The sequence below is a fragment of the Crinia signifera genome, chromosome 7, assembly GCF_055691185.1.
Source record: "Crinia signifera chromosome 7, ASM5569118v1, whole genome shotgun sequence".
Classification (NCBI taxonomy): domain Eukaryota; kingdom Metazoa; phylum Chordata; class Amphibia; order Anura; family Myobatrachidae; genus Crinia; species Crinia signifera.
This window is the reverse complement of record NC_139223.1, coordinates 173,543,170-173,570,663: the sequence shown is the minus strand read 5'-3', so window position 1 is coordinate 173,570,663 and position 27,494 is coordinate 173,543,170. Positions and strand designations below refer to the sequence as shown.

The window sequence follows — 27,494 nt, the reverse complement described above, 5'->3', positions numbered from 1 at the left end:
GACAGCCGCCTGCACCCCAGCCCGAGCTGCCCGTCCCCGCTCACCTCCTCGGCGCAGGACTGCGCCGTCAGCAGTAGCAGCAGCCCCCGCTCTCACCGGGGAAGGACACATTGTGCTCCGGCGGACACTTGCAGGGACCCCCTGCCCCCAGCGCGACCATTCCCTTCCCTGCGCTGGGGGGGGGGGGGGTAGAATACCGCTTCAGATCCGTTTTGACACCTAAAAAAAAACAGGTCTGAAGCGGGTAAGACCCTGCTTTTTTACCGTTTCCAAAAAACTTTTTTTTGGAAACGGTAAAATCACTTTGCACCTTTCAGACCGCACAGAATACCGTTTCAAAACGGTTAAAAATCGGCAATATACCGGTTTTTTAGTGCGGTCTGAAAGGGGCATCACATGTCATCACCTTATGGGAATAATTCCTGTATCATCCTGATGTTGAGCGCCTGAGAGGTTGTGTTTCAAATTTTTGTTTTGGTCATCCTATTGCCATTTTTAATTAACAAGTTAAAGAACAGCATTACTTACTCTTAACACAATGCAGTTGTCATCTGTTCGAATTGAGCCTGCCCGACACATATAGGTTAAGCTGGAACCAAAAGAGAAGTTACTTAAATTTGTGTCCAACAAGATTCACAGGCGCTAACCCAGGCCATGGGGAATGGACGCCTGCTGGACCACTGACCCTACTGAACACACTCCCAGATACCGTCTAAGGGAATGAGGGGCCGATTCTGGATCACAGGCACTAACCTAGGCCAAGGCGAATGGACAGGGAATGGTTCATCCGGGTCACTAAAGTATAAGATGTGGCTGCCTCGCCTGGTCCTTTTGAGAATAGAAAGTGTGGCGAGCGCAGTGAGCCACCGAGCCCGAAGCGTGGCGAGCGCAGCGAGGGGACGCGGATACCGTCACAGGTATCTGCGTCCCCTCGCGGGCTTCACAGGTATCCGCGTGCGCTCGCCACGCTTCGGGCTCGGTGGCTTGTTGCACTCGCCACACTTTCTATTCTCAACTCCACGCCGACAAGGATGGTGGGGGTATGAAAAGATCGGAGGACACGTACCGCCGCCGCTCGCCACGCTTCGGGTTGACGTTGATCGTGGGGTGGCGTTAACAATTGGGGGAGCCATTTCACATTTCAGGGTGGCTATTTGGGCTCTGTGGGCCATTTAACATTGTTCCCTATGTAAAATCGGGTCAATTGGGCCATTTAATATTGTTTCCTATGTAAAATCGCGGTAATCGCGTCGGTCGCATCGCATGCGATTTTTTAATCGCATGCGATGCGACCGACGCGATTTACATTTTAACATGCATTTCTATGTAAAATCGCGGGCATCGCATCGGTCGCATCGCATGCCATTATAATGGCATGCGATGTACATGCGATGCCCGCGATGGGTGCCGTTCTAGGTAAAGAGTACCAAAACAAATACCCAGGGATGGTGAGGGGGCGCCCTAATCGCTGTGCGCTAAGTCTGGCTGCTCTTACGTCATCAATAAAGCACAATAGCAATATGGACCTTAGGCTCCATCTGTACGTTCCTTTTCTTACTGGATCAAAGGGCAGTCCGTATATTATACAAATGTCTTACGTTCCCTTTAGGAGTACATATGGGGCAGGTTTACATATGGTTCTTGTACAGCAGGGATGGGGAACCTCTGGCCGTCCAGTTGTTGTTGAACTACACATACCAGCATGCTTTGCAACAGTTTTAGCTTGGCCAAATTGCAAAACTGTAGCAGGGCATGCTGGAATGTGTAGTTCAACAACATCTGGAGGGACAAAAGGTTCCCCATCCCTGTTGTACAGCATCACTGGCTCGATCAATCACAGCGTACTAGATACATTATATACACAGCATTTACGCACAACATTCTACAGACGGATTGTATTCACCATTTTGCGGCTGTAAGTTGCATTTCAATAGGTTTGTCACGTTGTAACATCTTTACAAAGATTTGTGGTAACAGTTCCCCATCAACCAACACTAGAACACAAAAATAAAAGGTAGAATTATTAATGAAACCATTATATAGTTATGCCAAGCTTAAGTTCCGGTACCTATCATTTTACGGGCACAACGGAACCACTTCCCAAATTATCAAACATTCTGACTTGGAAACTCTGACTTGCAAAATTCCGGCCAGGCTTGAAAAAGGTTAATAAATGTAAACTGTGGAAAATGTAGTCTCGTTATTAGATTAGACAGCAAGCGCAGCCCTGGCCATGGATGTAAAAAGGATTTTTTCCAGCATCAATTCTAATTAGCCTTAAAATACGGTCCCTTTAAACTGAACTCATGAACTACACAGGTTCTGGGGTGACTTCAAAATCCGGTGTATACAGGCTTGAAGTCAACCAGCCACAGAACCTGTGTAATTCATGAGTGCCCCAACTTAAAAGGTAAGCCTAATTATAATGCATAATGGAATGGATAATTAACAGTCTACTGTAGTGGAATGTTTTATTTTAATATAAATGGTATCCCTTCTCTCCATTTATCAGAGCATAACTGAAACAACCACTATTATATTAGCAGAGAGAGGAAAATAGGGGGGAGGGGGCCTTTTTATATTCATTTATCTGGCATTACGATACAAACAATGTTAACGGATGCTGCCTCCTGAAGTGATCCAATCACTCAAAGGAATTTACTAAGATGGGAGTTTTATATCACATGTGATGTTGCTATGGGCAACCAATCAGATACTCTCTTTTATCTTCTAGAAGGTGCTAAATAAATAAATAAATAAATAAATACAAACTCTGGTACACTTAATGCAACATACATAATGATACATTGCAGGAGGTCTGCTTATCTTTAATTTGCAATACTATTACTTTTGTTCATGATTATGATCGTTTTATATGGCGCCACTAGGGTTCTGCAGCGCCGGACAATACACAGAGGAGCAAACAACAAGAGAATATCGAATTACAGCACAATGCAATTTAGGACAAGTTCATGGTAAATAAAGACATTTTTATCAGGGGAAAGGACACGGGTGAAAATATCAAGGTGGCAGAGATATACAGTATATAATCTAAGAAGTGCACATGAGGAGAGAGGGCCCTGCTCGAGAGCTGGCATTCTGGAGGGGAAGGGGCAGACAAACTGGGGTGACACAGAACAGATAGAAACAAGTATAAACAGAAGGTTAGGATGACAAATGACGGGCAGGGCAGTGGCAGTGGTTAGCGGAGCGGCCTAGCAGGAATGGGGCCATCTGTAAGAGGTTTGCAACCTGTGAGCAAGAAGAATTAACTCTTTGATTGTCAATGTTGCTTTGAGAGATGCTCAAAATATCCCATAAAAATGCCAGCGTCGTTTGTGAAATATTTAATGAAACTGCATTGAATGGACTCGGCCGTATTTGTATTTGTTTATACTAACAAGAACAGTCGCTGTGAGCGATGCGGTCATATTTAGCGGATATTTTGAGGATCGCTCACAGCAATGTCAGCACTCAAAGAATGAAGCAATTGTGCAGAGAGTTAGATTTGTGTGAGTTATTTTGTTTCTGTGCAGGGTAAATACTGGCTGCATTATTTTTACACTACAATTTAGATTTCAGTTTCAACACACCTCATCCAAATGTAACTGTCTGCACATGTTACATCTGCCCCACCTGCAGGCACATGGTTTTGCCCATTTTCCAAACAAATTTGTACTGCGATCAGATCTGAATAAGGGCCTAAGCCTGATAGGATGAACCTTTCATTTCTTGGTCTGTTTTTCCTCCGATTGTTTTTTTACTTTTTATTCGTATATGTAAAGCGCAGGTAATTATTTTGGCGCTATGTAAATGTTAATTAATACATTCTATTCCAAAAACATGCTGTTTGCATCATTAGCCTAGTATATAAAATGCATAACCCATAGTCCTGCGCTAACCCGCATGCACAGGTTCTCAAAGTCATTCCTCAGGACCGAACGCAGAGCATGTTTTTAAGGTCTCTTCACAGAAGAACATGTAAAATAATTAGCTCCACCTGTGGATCTTTTAAAATAGGTTAGTGAGTAATGAAGGCACTTGTGCTGTAGCCAATTGAAGTTGGCTACAGCTGCCCTAATGGTGTGTACACACGGTAGATGTGCCTTAAGATCCTATCCATGATCCGATCAGATAGGATCGTGGATAGGATCTTAAGGCACATCCTATCTTGACTATATAGTGCAGATCTGCACTATATAGACAAGGCAGCCAAGATCGGGATCGGATCAGGATCGCAAGGGTTAAAATCCTTGCGATCTGCATCCGATGCCGATCCGATGTTGACTATATCGTCAACATCGGAAAGGAAATCGGACCGTGTGTACACAGCATAAGACTTATGGGGAAAACCAGTGACCACTCACTTTCACTACTATCTCGGTGCCACAAAGGTTGTTCTATAAATGGAAATAGCGCAAGGACTGAATGAGGAACACGACTAGGCGCCTAGGACGCATCAGAACAGAATATTTAATATGCCGTTTTTAAAAAGGGCCAAATAGAGTTATGAACATACAACACATTACATATAAATAGGGACTCCACCTACAGGAAATGGGACATCAAACTTACCATTTACAAGGGTCATTGATACCTGTGGATTGTCAAAAGCTAAAACTGAGAAACACTTTAATGCTTGCATACGAACCTAGGAGGAAAAAACAAAAAGATTATTTAAAGTTTTTCTTGGGCAAATACATTTACGTTATTGGCCATTTATTCCTTACGATTTTGACTAAATCAGATAAACAAATTGCCCAAATAGCTACGGATCAGGATAACCATTGGTCCTCCTCCAGCCCCTGCCTGGAGGTGGACCAGTGGACTGACCACATGTGTTTTCTGGACTATTCCCTGTCATTTAACCACCAGCAGTACAATATTATGCCACAGCGGGATTGCCTCGCTAGACGTCCTTCAGGGAACAAGTCACTATTCCCAAAAGATGTCCACATGGATAGTAAATCAATTAGAATGTTGAGAAACCGTGACTAACCATGTCTCGACCATATGTGTGTGGAGAATGGTCATGTTGACTTTTTTAACCCGTTGACTATTTGGTGGTGACTTATTGCCTTTATGCCAATACATTCATCCAGATAACCCAAGGCCCCACATCACCCAAAAATGTCATCTTCATCCAGCACATGCAGAAAACCTCAGATCTCCTGCCCCCAACACTTTCAATTATGCCCTACTAAATTCTCCCTCTGTAACAGGAATACCATATATACTCGAGTATAAGCCTACTTTTTCAGAACATTTTTTATGCTGAAAAAGCCCCCCTCGGCTTATACTCGAGTGAGGGTCCCACTTGGGTCAATACGTTTTCCCAGTTTTTTGTTGTAAAATTAGGTGCCTCGGCTTATAATCGGGTCGACTTATACTCGAGTATATACGGGTAACCATCAATTAATCTACCAGTCGGCCTTTCCCAGTTGGCCATCTTTTCTACCCAATGTGACAGCCAACACCCTAAACTTGTTTTCTGATTTTTAGAAGCTCTAAGTTCCCACGTCAGCATATTTTGGGATCTAAAGCCTGCTCTGACCCACCAAAAGCATTGGGCTACTGGTAATCTATGACGTTCCACCTCTATGTAGTAATCTCCCCAACGTTCTCCTGCACTGGCCCTAAAGAATGGAAATCACACCCTATCACAGGGCTGGCCAAACCAATGCTCGAGATCTACTAATGGTCTAAGTTTTCCAAACCACCTAACTGGTGCACAGCTGTAGTCATTACTAACTGTCACATTCCCCAGATCACCTAGCTGGTGCACAGCTGTAGTCATTACTAACTGCCACATTCCCCAGATCACCTAGCTGGTGCACAGCTGTAGTTATTACTAACTGCCACATTCCCCAGACTCCCTAGCTGGTGCACAACTGTAGTCATTACTAACTGTCACATTCCCCAGATCACCTAGCTGGTGCACAGCTGTAGTCATTACTTACTGTCACATTCCCCAGATCCTCTAGCTGGTGCACAGTTGTAGTCATTACTAACTCTCACATTCCCCAGATCACCTAGCTAGAGCACAGCTGTAGTCATTACTAACTGTCACATTCCCCAGATCACCTAGCTGGTGCACAGCTATAGTCATTACTAAATGTCACATTCCCCAGATCACCTAGCTGGTGTAGTCATTACTAACGGTCACATTTCCCAAATCACCTAGCTGGTGCACAGCTGTAGTCATTACTAACTGTCACATTCCCCAGGTTACTTAGCTGGTGCACAGCTGTAGTCATTACTAACTGTCAAATTTGAAAACATGATGCATTTATTCCTACTATAGATCCACAGGTTGCGCAAAATACATGAACTGTTGGTAGATCTTGAGGACAGTTTTGGCCCCCGTGACCTAACGGGATGCGGTCATTTGGTCTACTGCATTATGGTCGACAGTCATTAGGTCGAATCCATTAGGTCGACATGCTAAAAGGTCGACATGACTCTAGGTCGACATGGGAAAAGGTCGACATGATTCTAGTTCGAAAGGTCATTAGTTCGACAGGTCATTAGTTCGACAAGGTCATTAGTTCGACATTGTCTATGTCGACATTCACAAGGTCGACATGGAGTTTTTCACTGTTTTTTGAGCCAACATGTGCCGACAGGCGGTATTTCATGCCCTACCATCCACTAGGGCGTGGTGGGAGAATAAAATAGTGTGCCGAGCGTAGCGAGGCACCGTGCCCGACGCATAGCGAGCGCAGCGAGCGATGCGAGGGGATGCAGTGCACTTTAAACTGTGTCCATGTCGACTGTGTTGACATTCAGGTAAAAAAACAGTGAAAAACCCCATGTCGACCTTGTGAATGTCGACATAGACAATGTCGAACTAATGACCTTGTCGAACTAATGACCTGTCGAACTAATGACCTTTCGACCTAGAATCATGTCGACCTTTTCCCATGTCGACCTAGAGTCATGTCGACCTTTTAGCATGTCGACCTAATGGATTCGACCTAATGACTTTCGACCATAATGCAATAGACCAAATGATCCCAACCCGACCTAACTGTAGCCCCGGACAATACAGTTCCTCAAATGCAGCTTTGGTTTTAGTGATGCTTCTAGCACAGTTTGGTCTGTATTCAGCAGACAGCGACACCCCAGGCAGGGCCCTCATTCAAAACATATTGCACAGGCAACACTGGAATTTTCCTCCGCTACAGGGGAAATACAATCAGTGAAGTTTGGATGATACTAAGCAGCAACCAATCACGGCAAAGCACGTTACGGAGACCCGTCTACACAGGACACCCTGCTGTTCGATCACCCACCGACAGAGAAAATAAGAACTGCAGGATCTGACCTTCAGCTTCACAAACACCAATGGCGATAGGATTAGAAGAAGCACAAGGAATGATGGAATTCTGCTTGGCATAACTACAGGCTGGTATGTAACCCGGTTCCTATCAGTTCTGACATTGCATACATAAAATACACATTTCTTTGCATCCCTCAATAGAACAAGAATGTAAATATTACGGACTTACTTTATAAGACACTGATGTAAGCAGGTGAGCGATATTCTGGACGACGCCATGGTTAAATAAAATGGTCTGATGATCGGGAGCCTGCAACGGACAAAAGGGAGATTCAAACATACTAATAAATGTCTTCACTTGCCGGAACCGATGGAAGATTAAGTAGAACAAACGCTCAGTACGACGCAGGCGCTAACAAGTATCCCTCACCGAGACTCAGTGGCGCGAATGACATGGAAAATAAATACAGAATCGCTTACTTTGCAGCAGTGGGCGAAGATCTGGCAGATGTACTCCTGGGAGTATATGGATCTGCTGAGCAACAGCATGAGGTGGGGGATTACCGTGGCATCCTGGAGGAAGAGACCGGAAGGAAGACATTAATGAGGGGACATGAAGACGCTCAACACCTGCTTTATGTAAGAAAGACAAGTCAGGAACAGAAACATTGCTTAGCTGTAAGCTCTGGGGCTGTAGAACACACACGGAAATAACCCCAACGGGAGCATTTCCAGGGTTATACCGAGTCACGTGCATGCTGGGGGGACACTTATATCTGACAATCCGTAGTATTCAGCATGGGGAAAGTGTAAGTGCAGAAAATAGCCATAGGGGGGCAGCGCAGAAGCTGGGTTCTGTGCAGCGTTAAATACGAGCCAGCAACAGCATTTGAATTTCGAGTATTAAAGCTTTCTCTATAGCCAAAAAGTAACATTAAGTGGAATAGCCAGCACATGACGTTTAATGTTAACGTCCAATAGAACTGGCTCTTAAAAAAAAAAAAAAAACACATAACCAAGGTGTCTGAGAGCAATTGTATCACCAACTGGTAATAAACACAGAGCATGCGCGTTTCTGAATGGTAACAGTTGTGCCCACAGTTAATAACTGAGGAACTATTCAAGTGATTTACACATTCAACAACAACAGAACAATGGTCAGGTTGAATTCCCTTCATCCCGAACAAAGAGTTTATTCCAATGATGCAAATTCTATAAACGATCTCTCACACGGTCCTTCATTTAACTGCACCGCATCGTACAGGATATCCTCTGATTGGCCGATTCGGTTAGAAATTCACTGGTCAAAAGCTGGGAGCACACCTATACAATTGTCTTGCGGTTCTTTCAACCTCGGACCAATGTCTGTTGGATTAAATAGGCGTGTACACTGTCCCGACTCATGGTACAATCTAAATACACTCTGTCACAGTCTGTTGAATCTTATGTGCAGTTTAATGTTCATGAGGCCGAACGGGTCCATACTGGAACAAAAGTGTTCTCTGTAAAGACTGTAGTGATACAAGTTTCTTTGTTTAGGTACTGTAATCACGCCCATTATGGTAATTTTGTATAAATCTGACGTGACTGGTAACCAGAATCGGGAGTGTGTACGGTGGTGCAAATCATTTTCTTGCCATAGTTTCGATGGGAGGAGATCGAAGTAAAATTCTATACCTGTGTGTACGCACATATTGGCTGTAGTTTGGGGACGTTCAATCGGGAGTAGGGTCATTCGAAGCTTGAATGAAAACCTGGATCGTACAGGTGTGTACCCAGCTAAAGACACCAGTCATGACTGACCTGGAAATTCCATAGTTTAGTAAATCTGCTTAAAAAGCTGTAAATTTGAAGTTGTCGGAGTGGATATCGCTCCTCTGGTTTGCCTTGCAAATATACAGCAGGGGTAGTCAACAAGTGTCCCTCCAGCTGATGTGGAACTATACATCCCAGCATGCCCTGACACAATATTGCTATTAGGGCTCACTAACATAGGGCCTTATTCTAGTTCACTCTTTCTGACAAAATCCTTCTTAGATGGACAAACCCATGTGCGCTGCAGGGTGGGCAGATGTAAAATATGCAGAGAGAATTAGATTTGGTGAGTTATTTTGTTTCTGTGCAGGGTAAATACCGGCTGCTTTATTTTTACACTGCAATATAGAAGTAAAACCCCACCCAAATCTAATTCTCTCTGCACAAGTAACATCTGCCCCACCTGCAGTGCACATGGTTTTTTCCATTTGAGAAGGATTTTGTCAGAAAGAGTGAACTAGAATAAGGCCCAGTGACAGGGCACGTTGGGATGTACAGTTCCAGAGCAGCTTGAGGGCCACATGTTGACTACCCCTGTACGGGCTGTAAAGTGGAAAGGGGGAAGGGGGGAAATAAAAGATAAAGCAGTACAGTACACAAAAAAAAAATGGAGGGGCAGATGTATTAAGCCCGGTGAAGCAACAGGTGATAACGCACCAGCCAATCAGCTCCTAACTCTAAAGTTACAGGCTGGGTTTAAAAAAAATGGGCGTTATGAACGGATTGGCTGGTGCATTATCACTGCACCGGGCTTAATAAATCTGCCTCTAATTAGTATAATTTTAGTAAAGCAGGAAAAATCCTGTGCGTTCCTTATTGTAAATAGGACTAAATATTGCAGCAATTATATATTTCAAAAATATCTAATTTTACTTTATTATTCAAAGCAGTAAAACGCTGGCTATAATGTGCACATGGTCTCCTTGGCCATGCTGGCGATACTTCGCAGTTGTAAACAAAGTTTTGTTACCGTGTACAAGAGTTCCACCGGCGTGACCGGGCTGGTGAAGATTGTCCGGAGGCACCGCAGGCAAGCTTCAATGAATCGGATGTCTGCTGACACCAGGCCTGAAAATGCACAGTAAGGAGTCTTGTCAGAATGAGGGAAAGGCTGGCAGGTCATTACAGCGTGTGAGGCCTGAGCGCTGCACTGTAAGGTCACCACTACCTTGCAGCAGGGCTGGGATAATGTGACAGTCTAGCAGGGATTTGACGTTGTTGTCGGTGCCCATAGACAAGCTGCCCAGAACCACAGCACATTCTGTCTTCAGTTCTGTGCTTGAGCTCTCTTGCTGGAGCAAATATAACAATCTGTCAAAGGAGATGCCGGCATTAGATGGGAAGAGTCCTCGTTTTTGGGCGACAATCGTGTCTAATACAAAGTCTAGATTGGGGTACACATGGATACAATGCTTTTTGCCATGTCAGTAATGCAATTAGCGGAGGAGATACAATGTCAGCAATGCGGTGCCGTTATTAGAACCACGAATACTAAGTGACGGCATTGCTCTGCAGCGCGGATGTTCCGCCATAAGGATCAGGGAACATGGCAAGTGCCGAAGTTCTAGTACCAGGGCTTAGTTTTCTCTATGGCTTGTAAAGTTATTACCATTGCTGCCTCAATCCTGAGGTCAATTCCCCAGCAAGGCCGTATGTGTGGAGTTTATGTGTTCTGTGTTTTCTAAACGCCTTGTGGTAGGTTATGTGGCTTCAGACAATAACATTACCCCTAGTGTGTATATGTGTCCACGTGGTTAGGAGTAGAGTGTAAGCTCCACTGGGGCAAGGACTAAATATTCTCTGTACAGAGCTTCAGAACATGCGTACGCTGTATATATAGAAACTGGTTTTATTATAAATGGCAATAACACAGCCAATCTCCACATACACACACACACACACACACACACACACACACACACACACACAGAGATAGGCAACTCAATACCCTCCTGGGGTCACGTGGGTGGTCCCCAATGTTCACAAGATCCACATATTACCATAAGCCTCAATAAAGGGTTAGAAGAGTACACATTTAAAATCAAAGAAAGACACAGCGTCTGTAATAGAACATCAGCAGGAACATCACACAAGTGGAACAAGCTGTAACAAACATTGGATAATTCAGTAGGAAGAAACTGGCTGGGAGGGCCGCCTGTTACCCATCACTGGGCTACTGGGTATAGAACAGATACAGAGTAATCCCAGTGGCTAGGTACCTAAGTACTTTCTTGACCCTCATTATTGATTTATTTTGATAATCATCTCAGTTCCTATCAGAAGACCGACATCGCCACAGGCTCCCGTTAAGAGATTCAGCTGGCTCTAGAATTCTAAGTGAATTTGGTATAAATATATGTGCCGAAAACAAAATTAAATGATCATAATTACCGTAATATGCCCTACAACCATCCACCACCAATGCCCATTAGGAAGCTGACAAAATACTGCTCCGTACCAGGTACCCCTGCTGCAGCATTACCCAACACTGGGAACCACACCTCCCCTCCCCACAGTCTGGAGACGCCCCTGCATCCATATCGTATCCCAGGACTTCTCTTCCTCAGGCCCATCATCGCAGCGTCTCACTACCCTATGCTGGACCAACCAATAACTCAGTACATACACAACTGGACTTCTGCGCGCTTGTACAAGTTCTCACAGAACTACGTCTGCCCCATTCATTCCTCGTAGCTTGCTTAACCCCACACAATCACCCCATCTTACAGGCTCATCAGGCTCCAGCATCCACCCCGCCTATTACAAAAGTAATGGACCAGGAGACAAGGTAGAGCAGCAGCGGCTGCTATCACTCAAATGGCTGGAAAACTACGATGTCATAGAAAACAGGCCTTCAGCTGTGCAGGATAACGGACAATGGGGCAGATGTATTAAGCCTTAACAAGAGATAAATACAAGGGTGATAAAGAGAGATAAACGTAAAGCCAATCAGCTCCTTACTGACTTTTTTCAAACACAGCCTGTAACATGGCAGTTAGCAGGTGATTGGCTGGACGTTTATCTCTCCTTATCACCGTTGCATTTATCTCTGGTTAAGGCTTAATACATCTGCCCCAAATGAGTGGCTCTATCTCCGTGAGACTCTCACTTAGACATTTAACCGGAGCTTGCACATGCCACTCCCTACGTTTCATAACAGGACCCTTGCACCCCCTGGCAGCGTGCTAGACAGCGGGTGCTGACAATCACTGCACGTACCTTGGCACTGCACCCAAAACGATCAGGTTGGCTTTCTGTTTGTTGTTTCCAATCACTGCATTTTTCATATCTCTGTTAATTCGGGACAAAAAAAAAAAGAGAAATGATGCAACACCATAGGAAGTACCATCCACAGACACCTGTATAAGAGGGAAAATGACAGGGGCCCGCGAATGCTAAACAGGTCATCAATTATACTGGCTTAGCCAGTTTATGCATGGTGGATATCCCTCGGGGTACATGGCTGTAATCTGTATGTCAATGTCGGAATTAGACACATTTTCAGTTCTATTTGCATGTACAACATAATAACGAAGTACAATTATTGCAAGATCAGCACGTTACTACACAGCTAGAACATCTGATCAATTGATGGTGTAAACGACCCTTCTAAGGAGTCAACTGACTTCTGTGGTGCTTTAAACCCCACATGAGCAGTCACCGTGGACAATTTAAACTCCCCGCTGCATCGCTCCATTGTCAGGTATGACACAATCAGCAAGGCGGCTGCTAACAATGTGGTTTAACAACCTTGAAAACGGAATACGAGACAATATACGACGTCTAACGATAATATAAGGGATCGGGAAATACAACCAATTATTTAAGGAAGATGGAAAAAAAAAAAAAAAAAAAACAGGATTTTTACTTTAAATATTTACTTACACTACTCCTTGAAGAACTTTTTGTGGATCAGGGTCAAAAAGTCTGTCCACGTAGTGACGGCTGCTTGCGGTAACCTCCTAAAGGAGAACAACATTTCAGGGTTGATCAATGACATAACTAAAAAGACGAATAACCCATCATACAGATAGAGATGAACAGCTACAAAACCAGTCAGTCATTCAATATAACATACAGATCTGGAACATCCAACATTTTAAATGATAAATATTTAACGTGAAACATCCATGTATTAATTTCCAAACAGAATTCCAATCCATGTCCTAATTTCCCACCGCAGCTACCTCTAGGGGGCGCATTTAGAAGAGGGAGACTTTCTACTCACAGATTCCAGGCACCAGAGATATGCAAAGTCCGTTGTTTGACCATTTTAAACCCTTCTTTATATGGGTTTAGCCTCTTTGCGAGCCAGCTCACCCTGGTTCTCTTAGGCGAGTTAATCGTAATGGACACTCAAACGGAGAAACAGCTCAATTGCCCCAACAGCAACTGGTCCGTTGTGATGATAGATGCCAGCTCCCAACGATGTGGAGACGCAGGTTCGTCTGCAACATCAAAAGGTCCCCCTCATTAACAAAGCTTGCTTTAAACATTCCGGAAGTGTTAAGGCCTCTTCCGCAAAGCACAGTAGGTTCTACAAGTAAAAGGCTCTTTGCAGTCAGACAATTCCGCCAGACAGTAGAACAAAAAATCCTCTGAACATGGCAAAAACAACCAGGATTTTCCAAAACAGCCGAGACAAAGAACCTAATTCAGACTTGGTCGCAGGACAATTTAGTTCTCAAAATGGGCAAAACCATGCTGAACTGCAGGTGGGGCAGATGTAACATGTGCAGAGAGAATTAGATTTGGGTGGAGTGTGTTGAAACTGAAATCTAAATTGCAGTGTAAAAATAATGCAGCCAGTATTTATCTTGCACAGAAACAAGAAAACTACTCCAAATCTAATCCTTTTCAGACCGTGATCTCGTGATCGACTCGGGTCCGGCGCATTCACACTAAACTCAGGTTGTCTATTACATAGAGGGTGACCCGGGTTATACATTTTGGTGCTTTCACACCGCACCTTGACCCGGGTTGGTACGTCATCAACACGGAAATAACCCGGGTCGAGGATGCTGTGTGAAAGAGATACAGATGGACCGCTCTCCATCCAGCCAGGGGCCGGTGGTCGGATCGCCAACTGCCAGCCGCTGGAAGGGGATGCACGTGCGTCCCCTTCCAACTGAGCTCCTCCCCCCGCTCGCCCCGACCTCCCTGCTTACCCTCCCCCCGAACCCTGCCCATCTCCCTGAAGTGGTGACGGGCAGGGTTTGCATCCCGGTAACTGGGACAGTCGCATGCCCCAGTCAGATGGAGTGCCATCTAGCCAGCGGAAGCAATCTGGCAAGCCCCAGCGTTGGCTGAGAGGCACTCCATCTGTATAACTCTCTCTGTCACATCTGCCCCACCTGCCATGCAACATGGTTTTGCCTATTTTTAGAGCAAATTTGTCCTGTGATTAGGCCCAAAGAACTATACTGGTAGGCGGACATCCACATTCTGCACAGGAGGAGACACGCCGGGGGTAATAGTTAGGAGGAATTCAGCTATAGGTGGATCATTGAGTTCCGCTGAAAGCAGAGCTCTTGGTTTCCAGACAGGTTTAAAAGCTAGCCCAACCCGAGGCAAGAATCCAGGATCCACAATAGTCACGGGAGAAGCCTTGTTGGTGCCATGGAGGCATCATCCTAATATACATTCTTCCTCCTTTTCCGCTGCTTAAACAAATGTGCTCTAGAAAGTTTGATACATCATAAATGATTTGCAATTGCTTTTGAATAGGATATCGTCATTTCTTGGCATAGAACAACCTTCAGTTGATTAATGGTTCTTGGTAGAAGTCTGTGGACCTCGGCTGTCAAAACGGAGCAGGGTGCGGGGACCTTTCATGAAGTGGACGAGGAAGGTAATTTGCCCGGCGACAAATATTCTGCTAATGTAACCAGACCAAATGACAGCGCTCTTCGTCATTGCAGCGATAACGGGTGGAAATTACTCGTAGAGCGATGCCAAACTTCAGGAATCGCAAACGGAGGCCACCATCTGTACAATATCATATTCAAAACCAATGGCTAATAAACCGTATTCCATACACTTTTACATTCTGTTTCACACTTCTGAATAGAACATACCACGCCCCTTTTTTTAAAATTGATTAACCCTTTCAGGTCCAACGTCTAGTCAGGCTCAACAGCCCTAGCGCTAGTAGCAGATCCAATGGTGAGACATTTTAAAATAAGAACATACACTGTAGACCATTTTTGAATTGCAAAAAAAAAAATCATTCAAACCAGACTTTTTGAATTGTAAAAAAAAAAAAAAAAGGTACTTGTTTCCTATCTGGGCGCCCACTAAGTTAATTGCGCACCATGCTATTCTCCGTAGAGAAATCGGATCGCATCGCATCGTACACATACACGATATTGAACGATGCGATGCGATGCGATCCGATTCGATTTCCCATAGGAAACAATGTTAAATGGCTCAATTTAGCCAAATTATCATAGGAACAATAGTAAATGGGCCAAAAACACCCCTGAACATTGAAATGTCCCCCCAAAAGTAGTTGACGCCACCCCGCCATCAACGTGAACCCGAAGCGTGGCGAGCGCAGCGAGCCCGCGAGGGGCGGCGGTACGCGTCCTCCGACCTTTTCATGCCCTACTATCCACGTCGGCGTGGAGTGAGAATAGAATAGTGTGGCGAGCGCAGCGAGCCACCGAGCCCGAAGCGTGGCGAGCGCAGCGAGCCCCGCGAGGGGACGCGGATACCTTCACAGGTAAACGCGTCCCTTCGCGGGCTTCCCAGGTGTCCGCGTCGCCCGCGAGGGGACGCGTATAACTGTGAAGGTATCCGCGTCCCCTCGCGGGGCTCGCTGCGCTCGCCACGCTTCGGGCTCGGTGGCTCGCTGCGCTCGCCACACTATTCTATTCTCACTCCACGCCGACGTGGATAGTAGGGCATGAAAAGGTCGGAGGACGCGTACCGCCGCCCCTCGCGGGCTCGCTGCGCTCGCCACGCTTCGGGTTCACGTTGATGGCGGGGTGGCGTAAACTACTTTTGGGGGGACATTTCAATGTTCAGGGGTGTTTTTGGCCCATTTACTATTGTTCCTATGAGAATTTGGCTAAATTGAGCCATTTCACATTGTTTCCTATGGGAAATCGAATCGGATCGCATCGCATCGCATCGCATCGTTCAATATCGTGTATGTGTACGATGCGATGCGATTTCATTACGGTGCCGTACGTAGAAAACCTGGGCGCCCAGATAGGAAACAAGTACCAAAAAAAAATGTGGACTGCAAAGGGTTAAAAAAAAAATGTTGTCCTGGCCCTGTAGAAGCCCAACTAGGTTATAAGAAAGTCTCCACTTTATCTCTGTAAGGGCCAACTCTCCACTTTATCGCTGCAAAAAGTGATAAAGTGGACAGTGATAAGCCACCGGCCAATCAGCTCCGACCTGTCAAATTTCAAACCCATCCTGTAACATATTAGCTAGTAGCTGATTGGCTGGCTGTTTAATCACTCTCCATTTGTAACTTTTAGAAGCTTGAACCTGCCCTTAGATTTGTTACATCTCCCACTTTAGTGCATTAGCCCTTAACTATTACTTCTCTCATAGCCGACAGACTACCAACGTTCCAGATTCCAGAGTCTATGGTGTCTGGCAACAAGCTGCTTTCTCAGTGTTCTCTGCCTGTAAAGTTTCATTGCAAGGACATGTTGAAGTCTAGAGATGAATTTAGTACAACGAGAGAACTGCCTGGAACTCTAATCTCCCTCACAACTTGAAGCACCTATTAATAGAACTTGTGCAATGTTCCCTTCCATAAGCCAGGTCACGACAGCATTGTCAGGACTATTTGTGGTGGATTTCTTTACAGAACAATGACCAGAACGAATTAAGACAACATGACTCTTAAAGCCATAACTGCATAAAATAAGGGTCTCATTTCTTAATAGAAAGTGGAGTAAATTTGGAAAATTTGACATTTTCCTTAGGTCATCTAGAAATCATTATTGAAGAAGGAAAACTAGTATCAGACGCTGGCTCACACCTCTCAGATCATATCAAACTGCAGAGAGTGAGCTCAGAGGGCTGTACCAAAGCAACTCTGCTCACTAATAACACACAGGGTGAAATGTAATAGGATGAGAGATTCAGAAAGTGAGAGACTTGGTAAGAAATCTCCAGGTTTTTTAAAGCGGCAATCATTTACACTTCAAAATCAAAACTGGTGCTGCCGTGTAAATGATTGCCCCTTCAGTTTTTTTAAAGGGGCAATCATTTACACTTCAAAATCAAAACTGGTGCTGCCGTGTAAATGATTGCCCCTTTAAAAAAACTGGAGATTTCTTACCAAATCTCTCACTTTCTGAATCTCTCATCCTATTACATTTCCCCCACAGAGTCTGATGCCAGATAGACAGCAACATGGGTGTAAATTACACCATAAGAAAGGACAAGAAAAAAAAAAAAAAAAAGCATTGACCATTGAAGTTACAATAATGCATACTTGTCTGCAATATCTGACCCTATTTATAGTATCTTATATAGCGCAGCAGACTCTGTTACAGTATCTTATAAAGCGCAGCAGATTCCGTTACAGTGTCTTATATAGCGCAGCAGATTCCGTTACAGTGTCTTATACAGCGCAGCAGATTCCGTTACAGTATCTAATATAGCGCAGCAGATTCCGTTACAGTGTCTTATACAGTGCAGCAGATTCCGTTACAGTATCTAATATAGCGCAGCAGATTCCGTTGCACTTTACAATTGTAAACAGAGAGAAAACAAACTGGGTAACAACAGACAGACTTGGAGATAGGAGGGCCCTGCTGCAAGCTTACAATCTATAGGGACATAGGAGGGAAACACAAGGACAGGCACCAGTAATAGCATAGCAGTCCCACCAAGTTACAGGTCCAGAAGGGAAGCTAGATAATACATAAGTGCCTCAGAGGGTTATGTGTGTATGGTATATAAATATGATAGGCTTGCCTGAAGAGGTGAGTTTTCAGGGAACGCTTGAAAGTTTGAAGGCTAGTGGACCCTAACCCCAATTCATCAGCCTTGCGCTATTCTCGCGCCTTATATACAGTCTTTCATCCATCACTCCACATAGTCCACTTAAAGAAACAAAAAAATATAATTTGTGCTACTTTAACTATACTCTATATAATGTGTTTTATGTTTCCTTACTTTGGTACAAATGTGCACGGCTTCCTCACAGCCAATCATAAACACTGGAACAAGAACTTTAATGACAATCACAAGAGAATACCCCAAGGCAGCAGTTACCCTCTCACTTTGTAAATACGGTTTTGTAATAATATATAGAAGTGGTGAAAGTTTATAAGCCAACACGCTTCACCTAACCTGACGGACAGATTTCCTCAGGGGCGATTAGGCTTGAGGACTATCATTCGGGAGATTTTTAGGATTGGATTGCAGTTTCAAAATAGATTTGTACTCCCTCTGCTGTACACTAAAGGGCTTGCCCACCTTTGCACAACCTTTTCAGCATAAAACGTACCCACCATTTGCCATGTGAGCTGGGATGTACAGAGTACTCATCCTTCAGGTGGAGGTCCTAAACTGCACTGCATTCGTTTCCATGTCAGTATGATCTACATGCCCCAGATGTGCAGCCGGCCCAGAAAGGAACTTTACCATACACAATTTACTATTTATACCAAAAATGCATTGGTTTTCATTGTCTGGTTATGCATATCCCTGCATGAATTGGGATGAAACCATTAGTGGGCCAGTTGGAGGGGGGGGGGGAGAGACAGCAGAATCGGCTATTAGTGAACCATGTTTTGTTGCGGTTACACACCGCTAATATTATGAGGTAAATTGTGACCACAAAACAATGCTATCAGTCAGTAAACTGTCCATACAGAGTTACGTGTAACCGCAGTCTCATCCGGGAACGGTTAGTTAGTGACGGAGTCCGTACCTAGTGGTAGGAGAGTGTAGCTGTTCTTCCGTTAGTAATATTTTCAGAATAACTGCAGCTTGTATCGCCGGGGTTTTATAAGTGTGAGGGGACTTGACGCGTTTCTCCGCTATCCGCAGTGTGGATTTCTCAGTCTGTAATAGTCTACACTTGGAGGAGGTCGAGCATGGTGTAACCTATTATAAGCCACCTTTCCTTTTTTCTATATACTTGGATTCCCAATACCACAATCTTAACGATCTGTCATGTGGAACTACAATACGGTTATTGGCCAATGCTGTTTTAATCTCTCTTTTTGGTTTGGATCCATCAGAATGAGGTGTTTTTAAACGTAGTGTTTGAGTAAAAGATAGCAATACTGGTAAGAAAATTGGTTTCTTCAAAATATATATAAAAATAACCACACTGCATAGGTTCTCAAACTTGGCCCTCGGGACCCCCAACAGTGCACGTGTTCCAGGTCCTCTCATAGAATTACAAGTGAATTAATAGTTCCACCTGTAGATCTTGTGTCAGTGACTATTGAGAACACCTGTGCACCTGCTGGGTACGCTGTAAAACATGAGCTGTTTGGGGGTCCAGAGGACTTCGTCTTAGCCACTGTCCTGGTGTATGTGGTCATGTACATGGGCAGACTAGATGCCCCCCCCCCCCCCCCCTTCTGAAAACATACTTGGTGGCTTACTACAACACAACTGACTGAGAGCAGCAGGGCCCGGAGTCACTTGAATAACAGTCTCTTTAGTCCCTGACACCAGAGAGCAATAGCCTTGTGGCTACAGAACATTATACAATAAAATACGGAACGGTAAATCGCCCGTCAGGAAACGAGAAACGTAATGCTGAAACCAGATATACCAGAAAATAAATCGCCACTGTAAACATACATTTTGGAAAGGCAGATCAGCTACGATAAACCGCAATTAATTACACAGGAGGAATATTTAAGACCCATTTGGCGCAAATCAAATTTAAGATTCTCCTAATGGAGGAGCGCGGATAATATTGCAGCTACATAGGATTCATCGTCTACATCACAATCCATTTCCTTCCTTTGAGATAATGGTTAGTACATAACTCTATTAGCCTGTAGAAGAAAGCGGGGCAATAAAACTCTTTACTTATTTTACCTCCGCAGGAAAATGCGGAACGTCACCTAAACAAGCCGCCAATACAACGCAATGGTTCAGATTATTAAATATTTAAGATCATGTTCCAAAGAAATGCGAAGTTACAGCTGTCAGGCTAAATTAAGATGTAGCTATGGTTTAATCACAATTGCCAATTTACCTTCGAAATAGAATAATATGGAGCAGAGGCGGAACTACCATTGGTGCAGCAGGTGCATTGCACCGGGGCCCCTGAAGACTAAGGGGGCCACTTCTGCCACCCACTGCTGTGTGGCATATTGTGAACTTGGTTTGGAGTGGAAGAGGAAGGCCCAAAAATGTCGTTTTGCACCTGGGCCAACCACTCGTAAGTTCCGACACTGATATGGAGCAAATACGATTGCCAAGAGTTTATATATCCTGAACTCGGTCTTATAGCTGTTGCTATGCCCTGGAAAGCCTTCGTACAGACTTCAGTACTGATATCAATAGGGACGATTCAATGGTTTCATGCGCCCCCTGCTGGGCGTCTATAGCAATAGGCTTCTATTTGAGCTATTTAATTGTTGCGCTGACCAGATGTCCATGGCTGGCAGGTCTGGATTTAGTCACGCGAACCGCCTAAACCCGTCTAAAGATTCTGTCTGGGCATCCATAAGTCCAGGTTTGGGCATCTACACACTTTTTTTTTTCTTTTTTTAATTACAGCTCTGGTAGCCGCGAGAAAAATGGTAGTAATAGGCATCTGATCGGAGCAGCAATTGAATAGGGTTCTCCTCCAGGCCTAGATAGACATATTTATTTATTTATCCACTCAAACATGCACCGAATCCAGACCGGCACGCCACTTTGATCATATACAAAAAAAAAAGAGAACTCAAATAACGCTCAACGTCGTATATATTATCGGGTATCCAATACATGCGAAAAACGAAGGGATTTTTCCCAATGGTTCTATGATATTTTCTTTCTGGCTGGCCAATTTGGCCGAAAAAAAAAAAAATTCCATAAACAGATTTAGGACCTTATTCAGGTCCGTTTAGATCCCTTGTGCGTTGGCAAGGGGGACCGATGGGTGCATGCGGTCATGGCGAACAGGGTGTTCACATCCAAGATTGCAGGAGGTGGTCATGGGGCGGCGCCATGGAAATCGCCCGGTGAAGCAGGTTCGGATCACCGGATGTCAGCTGGCCGCCCACTTCCTGCCGAGCATGCACGTATATCTAAGTGACCTGAGAGTCACTTAGATATGCGTGCACCTTCGGCATCATTCGATGGTCGGCGACAATAAAACCATGTGGGTGGTTCCCCCTAGCCTGCGAATGTATTTTGACGTTCAAGATCCATTCGCAGACAGTGTGGGTGAACCCGCGGTGGGAGGTAGGCGGGCCAGCATTCGCCTTTGTGAAATTTGTGTGTATTCGCCGGTCTGCAGCACAGCTTTTGGGGATTTGGTTTTGCCTGCCTTCACCCAGGGCCATCCAGTCAGCGCCCATAAGCAGGCTTGTGCCGCGGCTTATCAGGGCTAATTGGATTGCCACGGGCAAAGCAATTAACCGTGATCAATGATTGCAGGTAGTGTTCTCGCTTGGCTGTTTTAGCAGGGTGTCGCGCCCTGCCTAATATTTAAAGGGCAAAATGCGCCATGCCCCTTTAATAGTGATAGAACACCCTGCCTGTCTGTCCTCACGTGAATAGATGCAGTGCACTCAGGAAAAGCACAGTACCGGCTTAGATGTTGGTCCCGCCCCCAGCAGTGACATCGGCGGGCCCAGCCTGTCCCCCCACCTCATGCGGCCCCATTCCCCAGGGCCCGCTCCTGCCCTAATCACTACAAATAGGTTGGACTTGATGGACTAACGGCTTTTTTAAACCTTAATTACCATATTACTATGCAGGCATCTGGATATCCACTACCCCCCCCCCCCCCAATAGAATATTTTTGTATTTTCTTACAACTCTAATGTAGCCCATACACTTAGGAGATATTGCATGCAATCATTTGATTTCAACCACATCTGTTCGATAAATCTAATGATTGTATGCACTTTTTGGGGACCGTGTGCTGCAATGTCGGGCCGATAGATAGTATGTGCTGCACATAATATCTATCGAATTGCAGTAGCGACTGCATGTGGTTTTTAACCACATGTGATTGCTCAAATGCAATCCGTGGGTGGAGGGAATGCGTTCGGCAGCGGTGGGTTTGGGGAGAGGGGGCCGGAGGGATCGCTGGCGGCATCCGTCTGGGTAATTTAGCACTGTGAAGGAGCGCTAGCGGGTGGCAGGGGTCAGAGGTGGCGGCAGCAGAATTTGAAAAAACTGTTTAAAACGCTGGGCAGCCATCTGATTGGCTGCGAGAGCTCAGCCAATCAGATGGCTGCCCAGTTTGTTTGTTTTTTTATTCTGACGCCGCACTGACCTCCACCACCCACTAGCGCTGCTTCACAGCACTAAGCTTCTCCACTGCCCTAAGCCTGCACTCTTCAAGCACATTGGGAATCGACTCCCCCGTTAATATATCCGCCTAAAAAAAAACAGCTGGTAATCTGTAATCGGTACCGTATGAAATTTTCAATCATCAGTCACTGCCTTCTTTTAAAACCTTCCTAATTTTTTCTTATAAGTTTTTTTTTTTTTGTCAAAATTGATTTATTGTGATAGATGTCCTTTTATTAATTTAAATTAAAATTTCCCGTTATAATTTATATACCAGCACCTTTTATCATTATTGTCATAGACAATGTCATTGCTATTACCATAGTGTTATTAATACACCACACCATTACCGAGCGCAGTCACACCACTTTTCTATTTTGTATCTTTTGTCGGGGAGTGACACCCCCTATTCTTTGTACTGCAGCTTGGCAACCCAGTCTCACACTCTGAGCCCCAAACTGATAACTTGTTACCAGTGTTTACCTGCCACCACACACTGAAAGATATCTGCAGATATATAGCCATCGTTGGATCGGGCAGCGTGTTTTACATATACACTGCCCAATCCGTCCTGTCAATCACCGGCGGCTCCTGTGTGGGTGTACAGACAGTCAGTGGATCCCTTGTATACACAGAATGATGCATTTATAGATCTTTAGATATACCGGGCATCGGTTGTGTGCATTCCTGTGCTGGGAGCCTGGTTGTTAGCACTGCTGCCCAGCTAACATTGTACCTCGCGCCTCTACAGATGCTAAAGTTGCAGAATACCCTTGATTCACCTGTTTATTTTTATAAATCCTCCTTCTACTAATCCATTACTGATTGATGTACAGTTATTTATTTTAGGATCATAAACTATTAGAACAACTACTCTAACTAGGTTAATCCAGTTCGATCCATTCTAGAGAGGAAATACCCCTCTGATCGTTAAATTGTTATATGTACCAATTAAATGGCACTATACGGTTTCTCCTGATGAAGTCATATTTGATGAAACGCGTGGGGTTTTCCCCATATTATTGATGCGCTTTCTGACTGTACATGCATATGAATCCTGGCTGATCATTGTCTACATGCAAAAACTCAAAACGGTCATATGTTGAGCTTTTTTAATAATAATAAAATATTATATATATATATATATATATATATATATATATATATATATATATATATATATACATACATATACACACACACACACACATACATACATACATACATACATACACACACCGATTTGTGATTTGAGTTGTAAGTAAATAAAAAATATGGTACATGTGTATTATCATGGCGCCCGTCGTATACCACTAATTAAGCTATGCGATGGACCCGATTTGAGGCTTTTCCCGGGATGAGTGTACAATTTTAATATCGCGTCACATCGCATGCCATTATAATGGCATGCAATGCAACGCAATTTCAATGTTAAATGCCCACCCAGACCCGATTTTTTATTGTATCCCCACCCTGATGGGTAATGACAATGTTAAATGCCCCCCCATTGTTAACGCCACCCCACTATCAACGCCAACCCGAAGGGTAGGGAGGGCGCCGAGCCCGCGAGGGGCGGCGGTATGTGTCCTCCGACCTTTTCATACCCCCACTATCCACGAGCATGAATACGAGAACCAATACATTTTACCGCTCTTTGGTGAGAAAATGAGACTCTACAAACGATACATCGATGATGTTTTTGTACTATGGGCTGACACTGCTGAAAACTTGGAAATAATGATTACACATCTTAATACGCTGGATAGCCCAATACGCTTTACGCATGATATTAAGCCTAACTCCATCCATTTTCTCATTAATGTTCCATTAGTTGACGGCAAAATTCACACGTGCCTATTCCGAAAAGAAACACTCTTCTATCCACCAGCAGCCAGCACCCCCCTGCGCTCAAAGAGCACCTACCGGTCTCCCAATACATTCGTGTCATCCATAATAACACCATGCCAGAGAGAATGGAAGTACAGCTTAAAGAAATGACCGACCGTTTTGTCGAAAGAGGGTATCAGTCAAATAACCTCAAAAAATGCCTGAAAAAAGCAAGACTCAATATGACGACACAAGAACAGGCCCTACGGGCACCAAAGGACACAACGCCACGTATGCTATATGTGAATACATACAACCATACATCCTCAACTATTCAGAAAAGCCTCAAAAAGCATTGGCCCATAGTGGCATCTGATAAACATCTGAAGTTACACCATCACGGTCCCCCAATGATGGCCTACAGGAGGGGGCCTAACCTCAAACAAATCCTTATGCGCCCCACATTGAGTCCTAGCCCCCAAACAAACAATACTTGGTTGTATTCACAAAAACCAGGGTGCTACCGCTGTGCTGGATGCACAACGTGCAATAGTATGCTGTCCGGCCCTTCGTTTCCCCATCCACATTCGGGCAAACCCATTAAATTGCATTTTCGTCTACACTGCCTCATGGATAACGTCATATATCTTTTGACCTGTCCATGTGGTTTAGCTTATACTGGGATGACCACCAGAAAATTCTGTGAGCGAATGGCAAATCACAGGAATTCTATCAGGGCGGCAATTGAGACCAACAAGACCGACTTACCCATTCCCAGGCATTTCCTGGCGGCAGGGCATCAAATTGCTAGCCTGAGATGCCACCTCATTGATTGGGTGCCTCCTCCACCAAGGGGTGGTGATAGAGCCCTCCTCCTCAAGAAGAAGGAGAGCAGATGTATCCACCAATTAGGCACACTGGCCCCAAGGGGCCTGAATGAAAATAATCCCTTAAACATCTTCCGGAGATGATTTCCCATTCTCTTCCCCCTCTCTCTCCCTTTATATACATCTGTTACTAGGGGACCATGTGTGACTACGTTCATATGGGTATAGTTGTATTGGAAATGGCGGGTGAAGAGGTTGGCACATGCAATGATATTGTATGATCCAATTTTTTTCGCATATAAAACATTTCTTCATATGGAAGATCTCAAGACCTTTCTATAATGTTGCATTTTTCAATGTAAAATAACAACAATTTTTTACTGTATTATCCATGTCTTTTTTTCTCTCAGCACTTTTTCTACTCACGGCTGTGAGAGCGCTGTTTTGTAAATATTTATATTGTTTCCGTACTTCACCGTTGATCAATTATTGTTGATCAATATATTTGCACTTTCGTTACATTTAAATACACATAATTGTTTGTATATCGCTTGTCCAATCTAATTGTCCTGCTGGATACCTTTGGTTATTTGATAATAGATGAGATTTGGGTCAGGTCCCATCTTTGCAGGGGATGGCGCTGGCGTCGCCAGCCGCCATCCCCCGCCAGCGCCATGGCGATGGTGAGAAGGGGACGCACGCGCACGAGAGGCGCGCGCGTCCCCTTCCGACGGCGCTTCGATCCGTTCCCCCGGGTCCCCGCCGGCTTGCCGGCGGTAACCCGGGGTCCCCGCCGCCTGCCCGCACCCCCCCTAACCCTGTCCGTCTCCCTGAGGCGGAGACGGACAGGGTTTCCGTCGCGCTAGCGACGGAGACTGAGACGCGCGTGCGCGTGAGACGCACGCGCGTCTCAGTCTCCTCGCTGGCGTGGCTGCTGGCGGGTCGCCAGCGCGTACGTTCTGGCGACCCGCCAGCAAGGATGATAATAGTAACGTACTGTATACTGATGTTGCTGCCTTTTTGATAGCTTACTAATCTAGCTAATTTTGCCTAATTTGGCATATTGACATGATGTGTTTACTTTGATTATTATCCCGAAGGTATCTTATTCAGCGGGTCCCCGGCGTTATCCATAATACCAGGTCACTAGTTATGTTCCACAAACATATAGCCACTGGGCACATGCGCGATGTGTTGGAAGAATAATGTTGAGCCATGAACCACACCTCCGGTCACACTATGCAGCTCTGGCTGCGTGTCACCTGTGCGTGTCACGGGCGGACAATTCCCATTTCCTGTTAGTAAAGTGCGTGCCAGACACCGGATATCCGGTATCGCGGCAATTCCCCATGAACTTCATTCATGGATACACACTTCCGGTGACGCACTTCCAGATACGCAGCGATGTCCGCGAAATGGCGGGAAAACCGCCCCACGTGTGACTTCCGGTATTGGGATATATAAGTCCGGGCCTGGGCAGTCTCAGACATGGTTGGTGTTCCTGAACTATGCTGATCTGCCAGTATTGTGCTGTTGCATTACTTATACAATTGTGCCTTTGTAAGTATATGGCTTTTTGACTTTTCTTGTTATGATATATGTTAAATTGTTTATGTGAAAACACATTATGCATTCACTTGTAGTGATTTCCCTTATGTTATTTTCAGGCTCCTTGATAAAGGTCCAGATGTAGGACCGAAACGTTGGGGCTCTTATAATTTATGGCATGTGAATATTGAAATCTCCAAATGAAATAAAGCAATAATTGGATTTTATCAGAGCAAGTTTTCTTTGATATTGTGGAGAGTGCACATTCCCTGTCGGGAGATTATATATATATATATATATATATATATATATATATATATATATATATATATATATATATATATATATATATATATATATATATATATATATATATATATATATATATATATTTTTTTTTTTTTTTTTTTTTTTTTACAGGCAGGATAAATACCAGCTGCTTTTGCATGTAGTGAATAAAAACTGGGCAGGTTTGTTTTTCATGGACATACAGAATTGGAAGGAGAGGGAGGCATCAGTGGAGAACGGGATGAGTGGCCAGGAATCGGAACACAGGAGAACACTGGCCAGTGCACTGGCAGCAGAGGACACTAGCACAGCAAACTGGGCAGTAGAATAATGAAGAAACATTGGTCAATCTGCTTTTCTACAGCAACACGCAGAACTTAGGGTTAGTAATTAGGCATGAAACATGAATGGACAGATTAATCCACGCCACAAAGAACCCAGTCTGTTCT

At 44.5% G+C, this 27,494-nt stretch overlaps 1 protein-coding gene across 3 annotated transcripts in view; it reads right to left on the bottom strand.

Annotated features, from left to right (window-relative positions):
- Window positions 1–27,494, bottom strand: part of ARMC8 (armadillo repeat containing 8) — an 83,237-nt gene that overhangs the window by 51,608 nt on the left and 4,135 nt on the right. For 2 of the 3 annotated variants that reach the window (XM_083154404.1, XM_083154406.1), the window contains exons 2-10: window positions 12,983–13,059; window positions 12,317–12,388; window positions 10,266–10,408; window positions 10,068–10,165; window positions 7,763–7,855; window positions 7,512–7,592; window positions 4,576–4,651; window positions 1,904–1,994; window positions 529–589 (exon numbers count right to left, since the gene is read on the bottom strand). In XM_083154404.1, the coding sequence (XP_083010530.1) occupies window positions 529–589; window positions 1,904–1,994; window positions 4,576–4,651; window positions 7,512–7,592; window positions 7,763–7,855; window positions 10,068–10,165; window positions 10,266–10,408; window positions 12,317–12,388; window positions 12,983–13,059 (792 nt within the window). Of the gene's footprint in view, window positions 1–528; window positions 590–1,903; window positions 1,995–4,575; window positions 4,652–7,511; window positions 7,593–7,762; window positions 7,856–10,067; window positions 10,166–10,265; window positions 10,409–12,316; window positions 12,389–12,982; window positions 13,060–13,325; window positions 13,465–27,494 lie in introns of those variants that run through there. The other variant, XM_083154405.1, reaches the window with a different exon arrangement.